General features: G+C 40.7%; 1 protein-coding gene across 1 annotated transcript in view; it reads right to left on the minus strand.

The window, feature by feature from the left end:
• SCIN (scinderin) overlaps positions 1 to 16,713 on the minus strand; it is a 97,561-nt gene that overhangs the window by 62,526 nt on the left and 18,322 nt on the right. The window contains exon 4 of the mRNA XM_063452415.1: positions 16,316 to 16,465. Coding sequence (XP_063308485.1) covers positions 16,316 to 16,465 — 150 coding nt within the window. The remainder of the gene's footprint in view (positions 1 to 16,315; positions 16,466 to 16,713) is intronic.

Here is a 16,713-nt window from a genome sequence, read left to right on the forward strand (position 1 = left end):
CTGCCTATTATACACGTTTGATGTTTCTGTTTTCTTTCTGACCAATTTCTGCTCTGTGACCTCTTGTAGCTGCTTCAGTAAAACAAGCACAGAACTACCCAGACTCTGTTATGGCCATCGATCGAGTCTTGTTTTTGTACTACACATTCTTTTATAACAGCAAATGTCATAAATATTAGATATGACTTGCCCAACCAAGATTGTGTTAGTCAGCTTGCTTCTAGCTTCAGTATGCAACAAATTCATGTGTTCTTCATTGCACAATGGAATATGGTGCTTTACAAATAAATGATTATATTACCTATTGAATACACTGTGCAGATCCAAGCAGTTCAAACTCTTGTACTATTTAGTTTTGTTTGTTCTACACTGTACATATATATATTTCAATAAAACCACAAGGCCAGGTGCATTTTACATAAGCAAAAAAAATAAATAAATGAGAATCCCACTAGGATCTAGTCGAACTATTGAAATCTTTAAATCTGTATTCTTGGTGTAGTTCGAAGTCTGAATGCATGCAGATCATAATAGAACAAAACATATTGATTAATTCAGAATGGGACACGTGCATAAAATAACTATTTATGGGTACAAAACTAGATTTTTTTTTTCCATTTACTGTTTAGAAAAATAAACAATTTCCATAATTTTTAATGCATTATCTACATAACACCTGGTATATTATACAAAAAGCAACTTGAAGAATAAGCAACAATAAATATCTGTATGTGAACATTGTAATGGTGAGCAACATAACAATCCGTCACCGAGTAAGGTTTTGATTAAATGTATGTTTATGGAATACGAGATGCTAGGGGGGCCATATAAACTCCTTTACACTTTACTCATTGACTTGGAATGTCTAACCACAATTCCCTGATGCCATTACCTAACTATTGCAAAGATGAAAAAACTGCATAATTTCATCGGAGGTCAGCCAATGAGTTATCACAATGATTCTACATTAAGAACATCTGTTCGGTAATAAATCAACATAGAAAAATATTTTTTGTATTTATATCCAACTTTCTTCAACGCTGTAAAATAACTATTCTAGTACCAGAGGGGAAGCTGTGCAACACAAACCCTGTCATTGAAACTATCAATATAGCAGTAAATGTGATTGAGGTTGATCACATTTCAACTCACGCCTGCACGACAATTGTTATTTTGGACGATAAAACATTTCTGCAGCTCTTTGCATTTCACACGGTGACATCATAGAGGCAAACAATATTTCCATGTGACCATAGAGCATCCTGTGAATGCCACACAACTGTTAGTCTTTGAGATAATCTACACAGCAACTGCAACATAAGATTGAATCTAGTTAGCAAATTAATCTAAGTCTAAGTGCAGAGGTAGGATATACTCTTTACACATAAAGCACGTTAATAAGCTAAAGTGCGTTAGGTGTGTGGAGTGTCACTTTAAAATTTGGCTGACTTCTAAATTGGATAATTCTGTGAAGACTGTCAGAATTTACTATGGAGAAAATTTTCATTTTTTAGACCTCTTTTTGAACAGTTTCAAAAATACAATGAAAATGAGGGCATTAAAACATCACTTTTTAATTAATTAAGGTTATTCATTAAAGGGTTCACCAGACCCGTAAAACACTTTAGCTTGCTGATAAGCAGACAACAGGTTCTATTACTTCCTGGTTTGGTTAGCTTATCTGCCCTGAACTCAAGACGCAGCAATTGCCCAGAGCACCTGCCTTGCAAAGACTTCTCATTGAGCTGCATTGGGAAGTCTGTGATTGGACGGCAACAGAAAGACTGGGCAGGGTTAGAAGAGGAGGGCTTGCAAATGCAGCAGGCAAGAGATCTGCAGTTGTTGCAAGCAGTTTTTAGAAATAACTCTGAAAAAATGCAGAATTAAATTAATGCACGTTTTAATTTGGGATATATCTACTAAACAGTGATTTTTATTTATTTTGTATTTGGGCAGTGGAGTGTCCATTTAAACACCAGATTTTGCCCAGATGGAAAAAATTGGTTGAAAATGATCAAATTCTGACCGGAATGGTGATTCTCATGTTTACTAAAGCCAATTCCAATAAAATTTGGTCAGTCGGACCAGATTTCCAGCAACCTCCTGGATGCATTGGACCCTGGATTAAAATTGTTGCTTTCACCTCTGAATCCTATACAAAGTATAGGATTCAGAATATTCACAAAAAAAAACGGTTTTAGTAAAATTCAGAAGAAATAAAGGTCCAGGCACTCCTTGGTTCAAAAGAATAGGCCCTATAATGGAAACACAGCGCTGTACATATTCTATAACGTTGGTAAAATTCAGAACCAAATGCATCCTGCAGGGAGGATGCACAGTCACAAATTTTTGTTCACTTGATTTTTTTAACCCTTGGCAGTTCGAAGCTTAAAGGGCACGTGTAATGCCCAAAAGGAGCATACAATTCTAACTATACATTGCGCCAGCAGTTTTGCTAGCAAATGTATAGATTGGGAGCAAAACCTATTTAAAAAAAAATTTTTCTTCCTTATGTCTCTCACTTTCTCGGCAATTAACTGACAGGGAGAGCTGAAGAGACCTCCCAGAGGAGTTCCTTCTGCTCTCCACACATGCTGTGTTTGCTATGGAAAGCCCCTAGATGTTGCTGCTAGTGCCAGCTACATGGTATAGGACTATTATCACCCTAACAATATTAAGGAGGACCCATTAAAACTAATAACTTCTTACTTTTAAATCTGACCACAAATAAACTAACACAAAAAAACCCTTCACAAAACAAAAATAAATCCATCTTCACTCAGCGAGGGCTCCATCCAGAATGGGGCTTCAAAGCGGAAAAATCATTTATAATGGCTTTCCAGTGCTTTAAATTCCCATTAGAGTGATCTGATAGGTTGGCTTGTAAGCCAACCAATCAGAGCACTCCAGCTGATATTGCATAGTGAGGCAAATTTTCCCATACTATGCAATATCAGTCAGAGCATATTTATTGGTTAGCTTGTAAGCCAACCAATCGGAGCGCTCTGACAGACAAGATGGCAGACACAAAGTTACCATGGACAGTATCAATTTAGGGAGTTATCTGCTAAACTGCTGACATATCAAACAAAAGACCCTTATCTTCATTTTGATCTTTCAGCTGTTTAGTAGATAGCTCCCTTCCATGTAATTGTATACAGCTGTCAAAGTAATCAAATGTACAACTTATATTAATGATAAATTACATATTTGCTGCTTTAGGGGCTGCTACATATTTAGTTGAATCTGGCACAAGAGGGTCACTTTAATGTCACCCACAAGAGACAAAAGTTGTCGGGCAGCATGACTGTAGCTAGGAAACAAAATTATAATAATTATTCTTATTGTTTCTCTAAAATAGATCATGTAATGGGTGTAACTAGCTTGTTGCAGCCTAAATACATTAAACAACAGAAGCAAAAAAACAATAAACATTTCTATCTACTATGTTACCAGCACATATTCATTTATTTCTGTAAAATATTATTTTTTGGAGGTTTTAATCATTTGCAACCTGTTTATTATTCTGAGAATATAATATGTCCCAAAAACTATTGATCCCTTTTCTAATTGGTCTCTTTTCTATCTTTTCAATCAGTTACTTGCGATATTTGTTATAGAAACATGAAATTACCCATAAATTTGCCAAAATTGTAATTGGTCTCAAACATTTTCATGTTTACCATGTGACAGACATAAATATAGTATAGTTTTTTTTGAGTGATAAGTCTGCTTTATGCCATGACCCTCCAATGGGTTGTACAGCATCTATGTAGTTCTATGGAGCATATTTCAAAGTTTGCAACATTAAAGAGATATGCAATATTCATATGAGCTGAATTTGCTAGCTTTTCAAAGGCATGATTTATCTAGGGAATCCCTGATCACCCAGTGAGTCATTTAAGAAGCATGTTAGCTAATAAAATAATGCTGGCTAAGGTTTAACTTTTACAAGTTCAGCTAAAATTTAACTAACATGCTGTAAAGAAAAAACGAAAAGCAAATTTGCAAAATTGCGTGTTTGAAAAAATGAAAACGGAGTGATTACATATGAAGGGATATATTTAGCTGCAGTAAAGTCAATTATTACACTCAATATTTTTTTTTTTCCTGAGGTCTATTATACTAGGGTAGGGTTGGTAGAAAAGGTAGATAATCAGTTGTTGAACATCTTCAACTCCCATCATGCTTTGCAAGCATCCTATGTACTACACTAGGAGAAAAATACAATCAGCACCCAAAAATTAAAATAGTAAAATTATTTATTATTACTACTTATTTTCAAACGACTTAATGCATTTATATTTAGTGATACATACAGTGTTATCATATGTCTATATAATTCTGCAATATATTTTTTACATTAAATAACTGTGCTTTTAAGGACACTACGTGGCTCATAGAATACGGTAGGTCCTTATAACCTTGAGATTGAGCTATTTAGATTTGTTTACTAAAGTCTGAATGGGTCCAAGACTAGATCCTATGTTTAACAACAAATAAATATCTGGGTCAAGCTGGAGAAATTCTGAGGCTAGAATCCAGTCTACATTCTCAATATTGTATCAATTACAGAATTGGATTGAATGTATTTCAGATATTGGCCCCTCTGGATAATAATAATTTGACATTTGTATGCCTGCAAATTTGTTACAAGTACATTCACACAATCCACATGAGCGAAATGTGCTAGCAATTTCATTATGAATTACATTCATTTTATTAGATTAAATATTATTTTTGCATTTTGCTCAGTGCCACTTGTTTTACCATTAAATACCGTGGATTCCTGGAGGATTTTATACAAAACACAGGTAAATTTATTTCAGGTGACGTGAATCCAGTGAAATTTTGTGTGTGCTAAATATGAAAACCCTGCATTTTATGTGGGATTTGCCTCTGATACTGACACACACTGTGATACTGACACACACTGACAGACACACTGTGAAAGATATTCTGACACAGCCACAGACACTGACGGACATACTGAAACAGACACACATACTGTGACATACACAGTGACATACACACAGACTGACATTATGACACACACAGACATACTGACACACTGTGACAAGCACACTTACAAACACCATGACAGATATTCTGTGAAAGATATTCTGACACAGACACGCACACTGACGGACATACTGAAACAGACACACATACTGTGACATACACAGTGACAGACACACAGACCAACATTATGACACACACAGACATACTGACACACTATGACAGGCACACTTACAAACACACTGACAGACACACTAACACACACACACAGATAAACATAATGACAAACACACAGATATACTGAAACACTGAAAGACACACTGACAGACATACTGAAACAGACACACACTGTGACAAATACACTGACAGACACATTGACACACATACTGAGATACACACAGATGTACTGACACACTGACACAGACACACACACTGTGACAGTCACACTGACAGACATACTGAAACAGACGCACTGTGACAGACACACTGGCAGACATACTGACATACACTGACAGACAGACAAACTGAAACACACGGACAGACATACTGACACATTGACAGACATACTGAAACAGACACACACACACACTGTGACAGACACACTGACAGGCATACTGACACAGACACACACACACACACATATTTCTGAGTTAGTTTTCTTTGAAAACTAGCTTATACTGTCTTAAGTATTTTTCCTACACTTTACTTTCTTTGACCAAAGGAGGAGCTTAAAGCGGCACTGTCATGCCGAACTTACCTTTCCTCAATCTCTTCCTCTTCTACCCCTCTCTCAGGATCTGTTCTTCTTTTCTTCCTGTCTCCTTTAGTTTTCTTTAAAACCATAAGACAAAGTAGGGACTCTTTGTCTTATGGGATTCCTCCGCTTGACCAGCTCTGACCAGCGGAGGAGCAAAGTGTGCTTCATTTCCGCTGGTCAGAGCAATTTTCCCATGATCCCTAGCTTTCCTCCCTGTTCCCACAATGCTTCCTGTCAGTATTGCCAAACGTCCTGTCACTTAGACAGAACGCCGGCAAAACTGCCGAATTGCATCCTAACAGAATTCTCCATTGGTGTTAGGATGCAATTCGGTACTTTGTTTGTATCGGAATTTCATTCTAATGAATGAAACTCCGATCCTATTCATTGCCGCGGCTGCATCTTGCAGCCGCTTAGTAGATAACTCCCTAATTCCCACGGTATCAGGGAGCTATCTACTAAAAGGCTGAAAGACCTGAATTGGTCTTTCAGCCAACTTTACTAATACTAAGTAAAGATTACTTAGTATTAGTAAATAATATGCCCCTACTCGCTATACCGCGAGTAGGGGCATGTCTAGTAAGCAGTGAGCAGCCTGTGGCTGCTCACTGTAAAAAACAAAAAACAATAAACACCCCCCCTCCCCTGCGCGGGGTTAAAGATTGGGGGGGGGGGACCTACTGCCCCCCCCCCGGCCCCCACCCCTGCGCGGTGGGTGGGGGCCCTAATAAAACAATAAGGGGGGGGGGACCTACTGTCCTCCCCCCCGGCCCCCACCCCTGCGCGGTGGGTGGGGGCCCTAATAAAACAATAAGGGGGGGGGACCTACTGTCCTCCCCCCCCGGCCCCCACCCCTGAGCGGTGGGTGGGGGCCCTAATAAAACAATAAGGGGGGGGGACCTATTGTCCTCCCCCCCGGCCCCCACCCCTGAGCGGTGGGTGGGGGCCCTAATAAAACAATAAGGGGGGGGACCTACTGTCCTCCCCCCCGGCCCCCACCCCTGCGCGGTGGGTGGGGGCCCTAATAAAAACAATAAGGGGGGGGACCTATTGTCCTCCCCCCTGGCCCCCACCCCTGAGCGGTGGGTGGGGGCCCTAATAAAACAATAAGGGGGGGGACCTACTGTCCTCCCCCCCTGGCCCCCACCCCTGCGCGGTGGGTGGGGGCCCTAATAAAACAATAAGGGGGGGGGGACCTACTGTCCTCCCCCCCAGCCCCCACCCCTGCGCGGTGGGTGGGGGCCCTAAATGAACCCCCCCCCCCCCCCATCAAGGTGACTAGGGGTCCCAAGCCCCTAGTCACCCCCCACCCAAAACATTCTATCCCCTACCTACCCCCCTCACCCTAAAAATAGTGAGGGGGGAATAAAATAACTAACCTGTAAAAAAAAAAAAATTAAACTTACCATTTGACGTCTTCTTTTTTCTAAATTCTTCTTACTTCAGCCCCCCAAAAGGCCAAATAAAAATCCATAAACCCGTCGCACTTTAAAAAAAAAAAAAAAAAAAAACCGAGCGCAAACAAAAATTAATCCATCTTCACCCATGGAGGGCACGCCGTGTACTGAGCTCCGCAGGGCGGGTCAAGGCTTATAAAGCCTTGCCCCGCCCTGCAATTAGGCTTAGAACACAATGATTGGTTGGTTTAAGCCAATCAGAGTGCTCTGTGTCATTTTACACAGCGTGGGAAAATTCAAAAGAACTTTCCCACGCTGTGTAAAATGACAGATCACTGTGATTGGATGGTTTTCAAGCCATCCAATCACAGTGCTCTGTGTCATTTTACAAGCGTGGGAAAATTCCAAAGAACTTTCCCACGCTTGTAAAATGACACAGAGCACTGTGATTGGATGGATTTCAAACCATCCAATCACAGTGCTCTGTGTCATTTTACACAGAAATGAAAAAAGAAGACGTCAATAGAAAAAAGAAGACGTCAAATGGTAAGTTTAATTTTTATTTTTTTTACAGGTTAGTTATTTTATTCCCCCCTCACTATTTTTAGGGTGAGGGGGGTAGGTAGGGGATAGAATGTTTTGGGTGGGGGGTGACTAGGGGCTTGGGACCCCTAGTCACCTTGATGGGGGGGGGGGTCCATTTAGGGCCCCCACCCACCGCGCAAGGGTGGGGGCCAGGGGGGGAGGACAGTAGGTCCCCCCCCCCTTATTGTTTTATTAGGGCCCCCACCCACCGCGCAGGGGTGGGGGCCAGGGGGGGAGGACAGTAGGTCCCCCCCCCTTATTGTTTTATTAGGGCCCCCACCCACCGCTCAGGGGTGGGGGCCAGGGGGGGAGGACAATAGGTCCCCCCCCCTTATTGTTTTTATTAGGGCCCCCACCCACCGCGCAGGGGTGGGGGCCGGGGGGGGGACAGTAGGTCCCCCCCTTATTGTTTTATTAGGGCCCCCACCCACCGCTCAGGGGTGGGGGCCGGGGGGGAGGACAGTAGGTCCCCCCCCTTATTGTTTTATTAGGGCCCCCACCCACCGCGCAGGGGTGGGGGCCAGGGGGGGAGGACAATAGGTCCCCCCCCCCTTATTGTTTTATTAGGGCCCCCACCCACCGCGCAGGGGTGGGGGCCAGGGGGGGAGGACAATAGGTCCCCCCCCCCTTATTGTTTTATTAGGGCCCCCACCCACCCGCAGGGGTGGGGGCCAGGGGGGGAGGACAATAGGTCCCCCCCTTATTGTTTTTATTAGGGCCCCCACCCACCGCTCAGGGGTGGGGGCCGGGGGGGAGGACAGAAGGTCCCCCCCCCCTTATTGTTTTATTAGGGCCCCCACCCACCGCGCAGGGGTGGGGGCCGGGGGGGACGACAGTAGGTCCCCCCCTTATTACCTTTTTTTTTTTTTTTTACAGTGAGCAGCCACAGGCTGCTCACTGTTTAGTGGACATGCCCCTACTCGCGGTATAGCGAGTAGGGGCATTGGGGAGATTTTAATCTCCCTTGTCCTATTATGGGGGTCATATTGACCCCCATAGAGTGAGGGGGGACATGGGGGGCTTAGAAGTGGCGAGGAGCACTGCTCCCTGCCGCTTCTATAGTTACATATTACAAGGAGGGAGCTGCACGCCGGTAGCTCCCTCCTTGTAATAAACTGAACGAACAAACTAACACTGATACACAGTGTTAGTTTGTTCGTCTGATTTTTTCTATTCATTCATTCGTCTGTCTGATGAATGAATGAATAGATGAAATTCCCGTTCGCATGTCCAGGTGTTTCACTGGGCATGTGCGGGAATCTCACAGTCTGTGTAGTGTGGGTAGATGACGTGTCCCACAGGGACTTCACCTACCCACACAAAGATGGCGGCGCCCTGAATAAAGATCGGGGCAGAAGATAAAGAATTAAAAAGAGGTAATGTGGGGGGCTTAGGGGCATTTGGGGGTGACTAGGGGGTCGATTGGATGTAGTGGAGGCGGGAGGGGGGTTAAAAAAAAAACGGGATTCGGCATGACAGTGCCGCTTTAAGTCAGCTCCATTTCCGGTGTCAAGGAGAAGGGTGAGTACTTTCTTTGACACAGGAAATAGAACTGACTTAAGCTCCTCCTTTGGTCAAAGAAGGTCAAGCATAGGACAAATATTTAAGACAAAGTAGTTCCTAATTTATCTTATGTATTAAAGAAAACTAGCTCAGAAATAAAGAAAAGAAGAACAGATTCTGAGAGAGAAAGAGAAGAGGAAACAATAGGAGAAACGCAAGTTCTCACTTCAGTAAATAAACTTGTTAGTCTAAATATCAGGTTATCTCAAATTCCATTATTTCCCTGTCTCCATTGTCATCATGTCTCTTTACATGGAATGGGTGCACTCAGGCCCACAATGAGCTGGACTTGTGGGTATATCTGGGAGTCAAAATAACCTTAAATTCTTGCTTCCTTATTGTCAGTACAGTTCATCTTTGCCAATTTGCATTACTCTTATTATGAATTGATACACTAGAGCAGGCATAGGCAACCTCCGGCACTGGAGATGTTTTGGACTACACCTCCCATGATGCTTTGCCAGCATTATGGGTGTAAAAACATTATGGGGGATGTAGTCCACAGCATCTGGAGTGCTGAAGGTTGCCTATCCCTGCACTAGAGCATCAATTATGCTAGTGCTTATAACACCATCAGTCTCAAGAACTGTCCTGAAATCGAAAGCAAGTTGATCATCAGGGATCTATAGGTACACATGGACACTTACAACACAAGAAAAAATATTTGATGCTTTTATAATATGTGTGTGGCCATGTACTAAACAAAGGAATAGTATGCATGTCTCAATGGGTCTGGGTCTGATACGGGAATAATATAAATATCTGCAATTTGCTATGATAATGTACATTTACAATATAAACAATACCACAAGGTAAAATGTGTCTTTCGCCACAGCAGCGCGAGAAGTATTTTAACCAAATTTCACACATTGCTCCATTTTAGAAGGGAAGTGGTTATGTGACAAATTAGGAAATTTAGACACACTTAAAAGCTTTAGACGCCGTCTCTGTTATAAAGACACTGACAATGTGAGTCAATCTCCTTTTTTGGTATCACAAAGAAAACCATATTTTTCTCTATTATACACCCACAGTATTCTTGGCACATGGTATATATACTTTACAGTTGGGACTCAAAGCTTTGTTATAATTTTAGGCATTATAACCTAGAGTGTTCAAGGTATCTCTGTGCTGGATCTGTATATGGTAGAGTCGAAGGGACATGTGAAGACCCCGACAATAAAGACTGTTTCTTTTCGAAGACCTAATTCACTGTTCCTCTTTGAATTCTTTTTTCAGCGTCTATCTTTCTAAGAATGGTTGGTGTCTGTTAGAATATCATAGAACTAAACAGAAATAGAACCCACATCAAGGTGTGATGTGTATGAGTGTATCACAGATCTACACAGGATCAGAACTCACAGCAATGTGCGGTGTGTGTTTAGTTTGTGTTAGTTTGTTAGTCTTTGTTTGCTAAAACAATATTTGTTCCTACTTCCTTATATCTACCATGTGCTCTGTATGCCAAGTATTAATTAACTGCCAGCATCTGCCAGATTAGATGGAAAAGCAGTGATAAATAGAAAGATGATTCATATTGTGTTATATCCAAGAAAGGTTTATTCACTAAGGTGAGAATTCAATGTGAATCGTAGACAGTATGCCAATGTAACAGAACTGGAATCATTACTGACTTTGAAATGTTTTTCAATTTAGCTATGTTGGCCTATAATTTGAAATTCAATTCTCCCTTTAGTGAATAACCGTGTTAGTCTTAAGGTGATATTACCCAAATTATTTGTACTAATTATCCTTAATCTTCTTAAAAGGGTTACTCCAAGAACTATGACACAATGGTGCTTGGAGTTTATATGTATAGTGTAACTCCACCTCCACCATCGTCAAAAGGGAGTCATTAGCCAGCCTGGAACAAGAGATCAGGACTGGCTAAAGTCATTCCAATACACCGGCTCAAAGTGATCTGCTGACACTCTCAGCCAATGAATGAGTGGCGGAATCAGCGCCTGGTTCCTGCGGTGCTGCAGATGTTGCCAGTCGTCAACCCTGCTTTAGAGCAGAGCTGGCACCCACGTCACCCAGGTAAGAGGGCAAATTGTTGCTAAACAATTTCAGGGTCATATTCCACTAGAGCGGACTACGGAGGTTATGATGCTTGGAATAACCCTTTAAACTCACAAGCATCAAAAAGCCTAACCCCTAAGATGCTATTTAATTACCGTAAGTGTGTTTTAGAATTATGTTATCAATAATAATGTTAAGCAATAAAAGGAAGATAACATTTTGTAAATCGATTTATGTTTTAATTAATAAACATTACAATTAGGAGTTAAATACGAACAAATATTTATGAAGATCTTTTTAGGATTTTATTATTTAATCCAAATTCGCGGTGGGAAAAAAGTAGAGAAAATGGGTGAACACATAATTATATTCAGGTTAAAATCAGTCACTTTGTGACTAGAGCGGAGTTGGAGAAATTTTCTCTACTTTGGTCTCAAGTTTTGCAATTCAATTTTCACTTTGCAACAATTCAAAGTTCAAACTCCAAGTACATTTGTCACATACACTTACGCACAGCACTGTAGATGTATATAGGAAGATGTGTAAAAATATGTTTAAATCGAGTATAATTTTCATTCCATTAATTTCAGAACTAGATGTAGAGCCTTCTCTGTTTGCTTAGCGGTTATCTTTCTGTTTGCTAAAATTATATATTTTTTCTTACTTCCTTATATCTACCATGTGGTCTGCATGCAAAGTATTAATCAACGGCCAGCATCTGCCTGATTAGATGGAATAGCAGTGATAATAAATAAGATGATTTCAAGTAGCAGAACAGAGATCATATTGTGTTATACCCATGACAGGTTGATTCACTTCACTCAATGAAGTGGTCTGGGTGCTAGGTCCCCCAGGTTTTAACCCTTCAGATGTAAACATAGCAATTTTAGAGAAACTGCTATGTTTACATTGCAGGGTTTATCCAGCCTCTAGTGGCTGTCTTCCTGACAGCCACTAGAGGCGCTTCCCCGATGCTAAATGCGAAAATCGCATTGAGCACGAAGAACGTCCATAGGAAAGCATTATGAAATGCTTTCCTATGGGCGTTTTTAATGCGCATGGGCTCTGGCTGTGCATGCACATTCGGCTCCACTCGGGAGCTGACGTCGGAGGGGGAGCCCGGCGCTGGATAAAGAAGTGGCTGAAGGGGTTTTAACTTCTTCAGCCCAGCAGGAGGGGGGGCCCTGAGGGTGGCGGGACCCTAATGATTATATAGTGTCAGCAAAACGGGTTTGTTTTCCTGACACTATAGTGGTCCATTAAATGAGAATTCTATGTGAATTTTACACAGTAGGCCAATGTAACTGAACTGGAAGCATAACTGACTTATAGATATTTTTTCCAATGTAGCTATTATGGCCTATAATTTGATTTCTCACTTCAGTGAATCACCCTGTTAGTCTCATATAAAAGCAATTCAGCGATGGCCAATGACTAGAGTTAATGGGGAATCCATGAATTTAATATTGACCATTGATTCATTCCAGCTGTTAGGTAAGGAAGACATGCTGAAAACGTATTTTTCTTTTACTTTAATTTCTACAAATAAAAATGTCAACCAGGCCCCACTCACTGTGTGTAAATACCTTTGTATCGCATTTCTGTGAGACAAATTAAACTATTAGGGTGAATAGATGTGAATTCAAATGAATTTCAAATGTAGGCCAAAACATGTTAATTAATCTGTGATTTCCTGGTGTATGACCAGGGCTGGATTTCCCATTAGGCCGAGAAGGTACCTGCCTAGAGGGGTCTGACCACTAGGGGCGCCTTATTAAGCACAAATGCTGTGCCTATTTGAACTTACATAAACTGGTCAGGAGAGATAAGTACCTGGACCTTGGTCAGTATCCGGATTATCTGCCTACTAGTAACCTATCACATAGGAAATGCATTGCAGGGGGAGCTCTCAGTGATGCACACTCTGTAACCACTCATTCAGCTTTACTATCGATCTTAGAGGATGACAGAAGACATAGCAGGGTGGGTACTTTGTGAATAACACTTAAAGCTACAGCACTCAATGCCTAAATCTGAAAATAAACCCTTTCCCTTAATCATATAGTTAACATCTCTTAAAAACAAAACATCTTATGTACCCCAGTGCTAAATTGAATCCAATTCTAATCCTAAACTCAATAATCCTAAAACACACCCTGCACCCAAATGCTAAATTGAATCCCACTCTTTCCCTAAACGCAATAATTCTAAAAAGCCCCTGAACTACAACTTTAACCTCTCTCAAGCTCTTATTGTTATTTATACTATAGACCCTATGTAATCTCACGCTGATGTTAACCCCTCTAAAACCTTAACCCTTCTTTACCCTAACCACTTCCAAAATTATCTTTAACCTGTGTGCATTTACACAGCTGCATACACTCACCGTACTCACAGATTCAAACACACACACACACACCTTTCTCAATGACAAATTGAATACTTGTAATTTTAGCAGATGTCAAACTAAGCAGTATATAGATCAAAATCAACAGTTACAGCAGTGATGGCTACCTTTGGCACTGTAGAGATCATTATGCTCAGCCAGCCAAGGACAGGATTAACCGCAAGGCAACGTTAGGCGGCCCACAGTTTATACGAGGACTCTGAGCCTGGGGCCCTGTTGGATCTTAATCCTCCTCTGCAGCAGGCTCACTGTTAGTCAGCCGAGATTTTCAACTTGTCTATTTTCCTACTTGTTAACTTTCTCGAATCTGAAAGGAGAGTCCCAATTGTAGGCCCTCGTCCTACCATCCCAGGTTAATTTTTTTGATATAGATATTAACAAGTAATACTCACATAGATCGCCATCTACAAGAGTTATATTGAATATGTCTACCTGAATAGAAGATCCCATGTATTGTGCTTGAAACCTTTTTTTATTTACTTATTTATTTATAGTTATTTACTAATGTGGGACTTCAAAGTGAAATGTAAGGCCCCAGCAGCCAAAATGGAAGTACAACTGACTAACGGGGCTGATTACTCAAGTGAATTAAAGTGGATTAAAAATTCATGTAAAATTTAAGGCCAGAGCAGCCGAAACAGAATGCATAGATGGCATTTCCAGCTTTCCAGTTCGACTATTTTCCCCTTTAATTTGAAATCCACCTTGAATGCTCACTTTAGTGAATAAGCCATTTTGTGTCCTTTTCTTCTATATCTTTCTCTCACTGGGTTTCTTCCCCCTCCACAAATTTCAATATTTCCCATACTGTGTTGTCCTTTTATTATAACTTTATCTTCCCTTACCAAAGCATTAGCTGAAATGTCGATATAGAGATAACTACGCTAAATAAGAATGTAGCTTTAATTAGCAGGCACATTATGTTTTAATGAGGTTGATTTTTATAAATTACATGTAGAACACAATATATCAGTAATAATATCAACTGCCCACTGGCAAGTGAATCTACAGAGCAACACAAACATTTGCAGGTGACTGTATAGGCATACTCCCAAATGCTGAGGATGGGGGCTGTCACAGAGAGCTTGCGCAATTGCAAAATGGGCAACTTAACCCCTGCTGGCTGACCAAATCTTGCCAGCCCACCGCTTCAAACACAGTGCTTAATTTGAAATGTTCGTAAAGACAAACTGGCTTTCACCAGAAGTGTTGACTCGGTATTAATAATAGCAATACCGTGGTTTTAATGTTTATGAGAAACAAGACTGTCTGAACGTGATTTGCAGGATTCAGTTTCTGTACCTCATTTGTGGTTACCCACTGCCATTGTATATGTACCAGGATACAAGTAAATTCTCTAACATTCTGTGATGGCACGCAAAGCTACTACATATTTGTTTAAAATGAATATGTAGTCTGGGTGACTTTACACTTTATTTTTATTAACAGTATTAACAATAGTTTATGTCTCTTTACAAGAGCATCTAACGATTTTTATCCTATCACATGATCTTAAATGTAAATTTTCTGTGATATTTAATCACCACTCATTATTTATTCATTTTTTAAATCTGCAAATTCACAAAGAGTATATGGTTGTATATATAAAACAGTCTGAGTCAGTTTTCTTTCCAGCCATGGAACCATTGTGTAATATTGTGTATGCTGGCTGATTTAAGTTGTAATGATTCTGACAATGGAATTGTATTGATTAAAGGAACAGTATGAACACCATCACCACTACAGTGTGCAGTAGTGGTTATGGTGTCAGGAGTGCGCTGGCACCCCACACTATAAGTAGTCATGTTGCTGGCGAACAGTTTGACTTTTTACTTGTGGTCTGCGGTGATCCACTCCCTGCCTCCAATACTTCTGAGAGAGAGCTAGAAGCATCAGGTGATCACTCTGCTTCCTTCTCTGCCTCACTAGACATCACGGAATAGTCCTGGCTTCCTCTGCCAATGCCCAATCCAATTGGGGATTAGCAAGCGAGGTGAGTGTCGCTCGCACATCCGAGCTTCCTCATGGGAAAGCATTGAATCAATTCTTTCCTATGTGGAATTGGTTGTCATGTGACCGAATTTTAATCGGCCAGTGCCTCGTCAGCACCTCTAGTGGCTGTCAGCAAAATGACAGGAGCACTGCACCCAGATAACTTCCTTGATTTGAAGCGGTCTGGTTGACTTTAGTGATCCTTTAAAAATATGAAACTAACAACCATAAAGAAAGTTTTATGTTTTTTTTTTTTTGTGCTTGCTTTTTTATGTCCTTTTTAGAAAGACAGTCACTTAATGCTACTAAAGACGTATTAGTTAGTTCTGAGGAACCTAGTCACATAACCACATCTCCAAAAGGAAACCACACTCTTAAAGCGATTTGCTACTATTTAGTCAAAACTAAGCTTCTTTTACCATGATTACAATGAAAATATTCTCATTATTAGGTTTAGTTTATCGGTAATGCGGATCTTCCTGTGGAATAATTAAAAGCAGAACCAGTTTTCATAAACTAACAAAAAATATATCTATATATCTACAGGCAGGTAAATGACAATCGGTGGAATACCTTGGTGAGTTCATCTGGTTCACTTCCTTCTTCCACGACTACTAGCTGAGCCCTTCCTTTCCTCTCGTTATCACGAATTCCATTAGCAACCTGTGCAGCCTTGAAGCGTTCATACTTATTGCACGATGAACCGCACCACTGATAAATCACCTGGAATGCAGAGACAGAAATTACAGTTGAATATGGCTTGGCTTAGTTTTTATGGTTTGTTTTTTAAAAAGGAGAAGTCCCTTATCTGGAACTTACACCGTTGAATAAAACATTGAAATCTTGTTTTGACTTTTTTTTATGAGATTTAGCAAATGGTATCGTAATTCGGTTCAGACAAGACAAAGCCAGAGCAAACCTAGCAAATGAAGAGATGATATAGAAACATGGTTTGATTTCTCCTCTTCTCT

This window comes from Pelobates fuscus, chromosome 4 (assembly GCF_036172605.1).
Source record: "Pelobates fuscus isolate aPelFus1 chromosome 4, aPelFus1.pri, whole genome shotgun sequence".
In the NCBI taxonomy this organism is placed as follows: domain Eukaryota; kingdom Metazoa; phylum Chordata; class Amphibia; order Anura; family Pelobatidae; genus Pelobates; species Pelobates fuscus.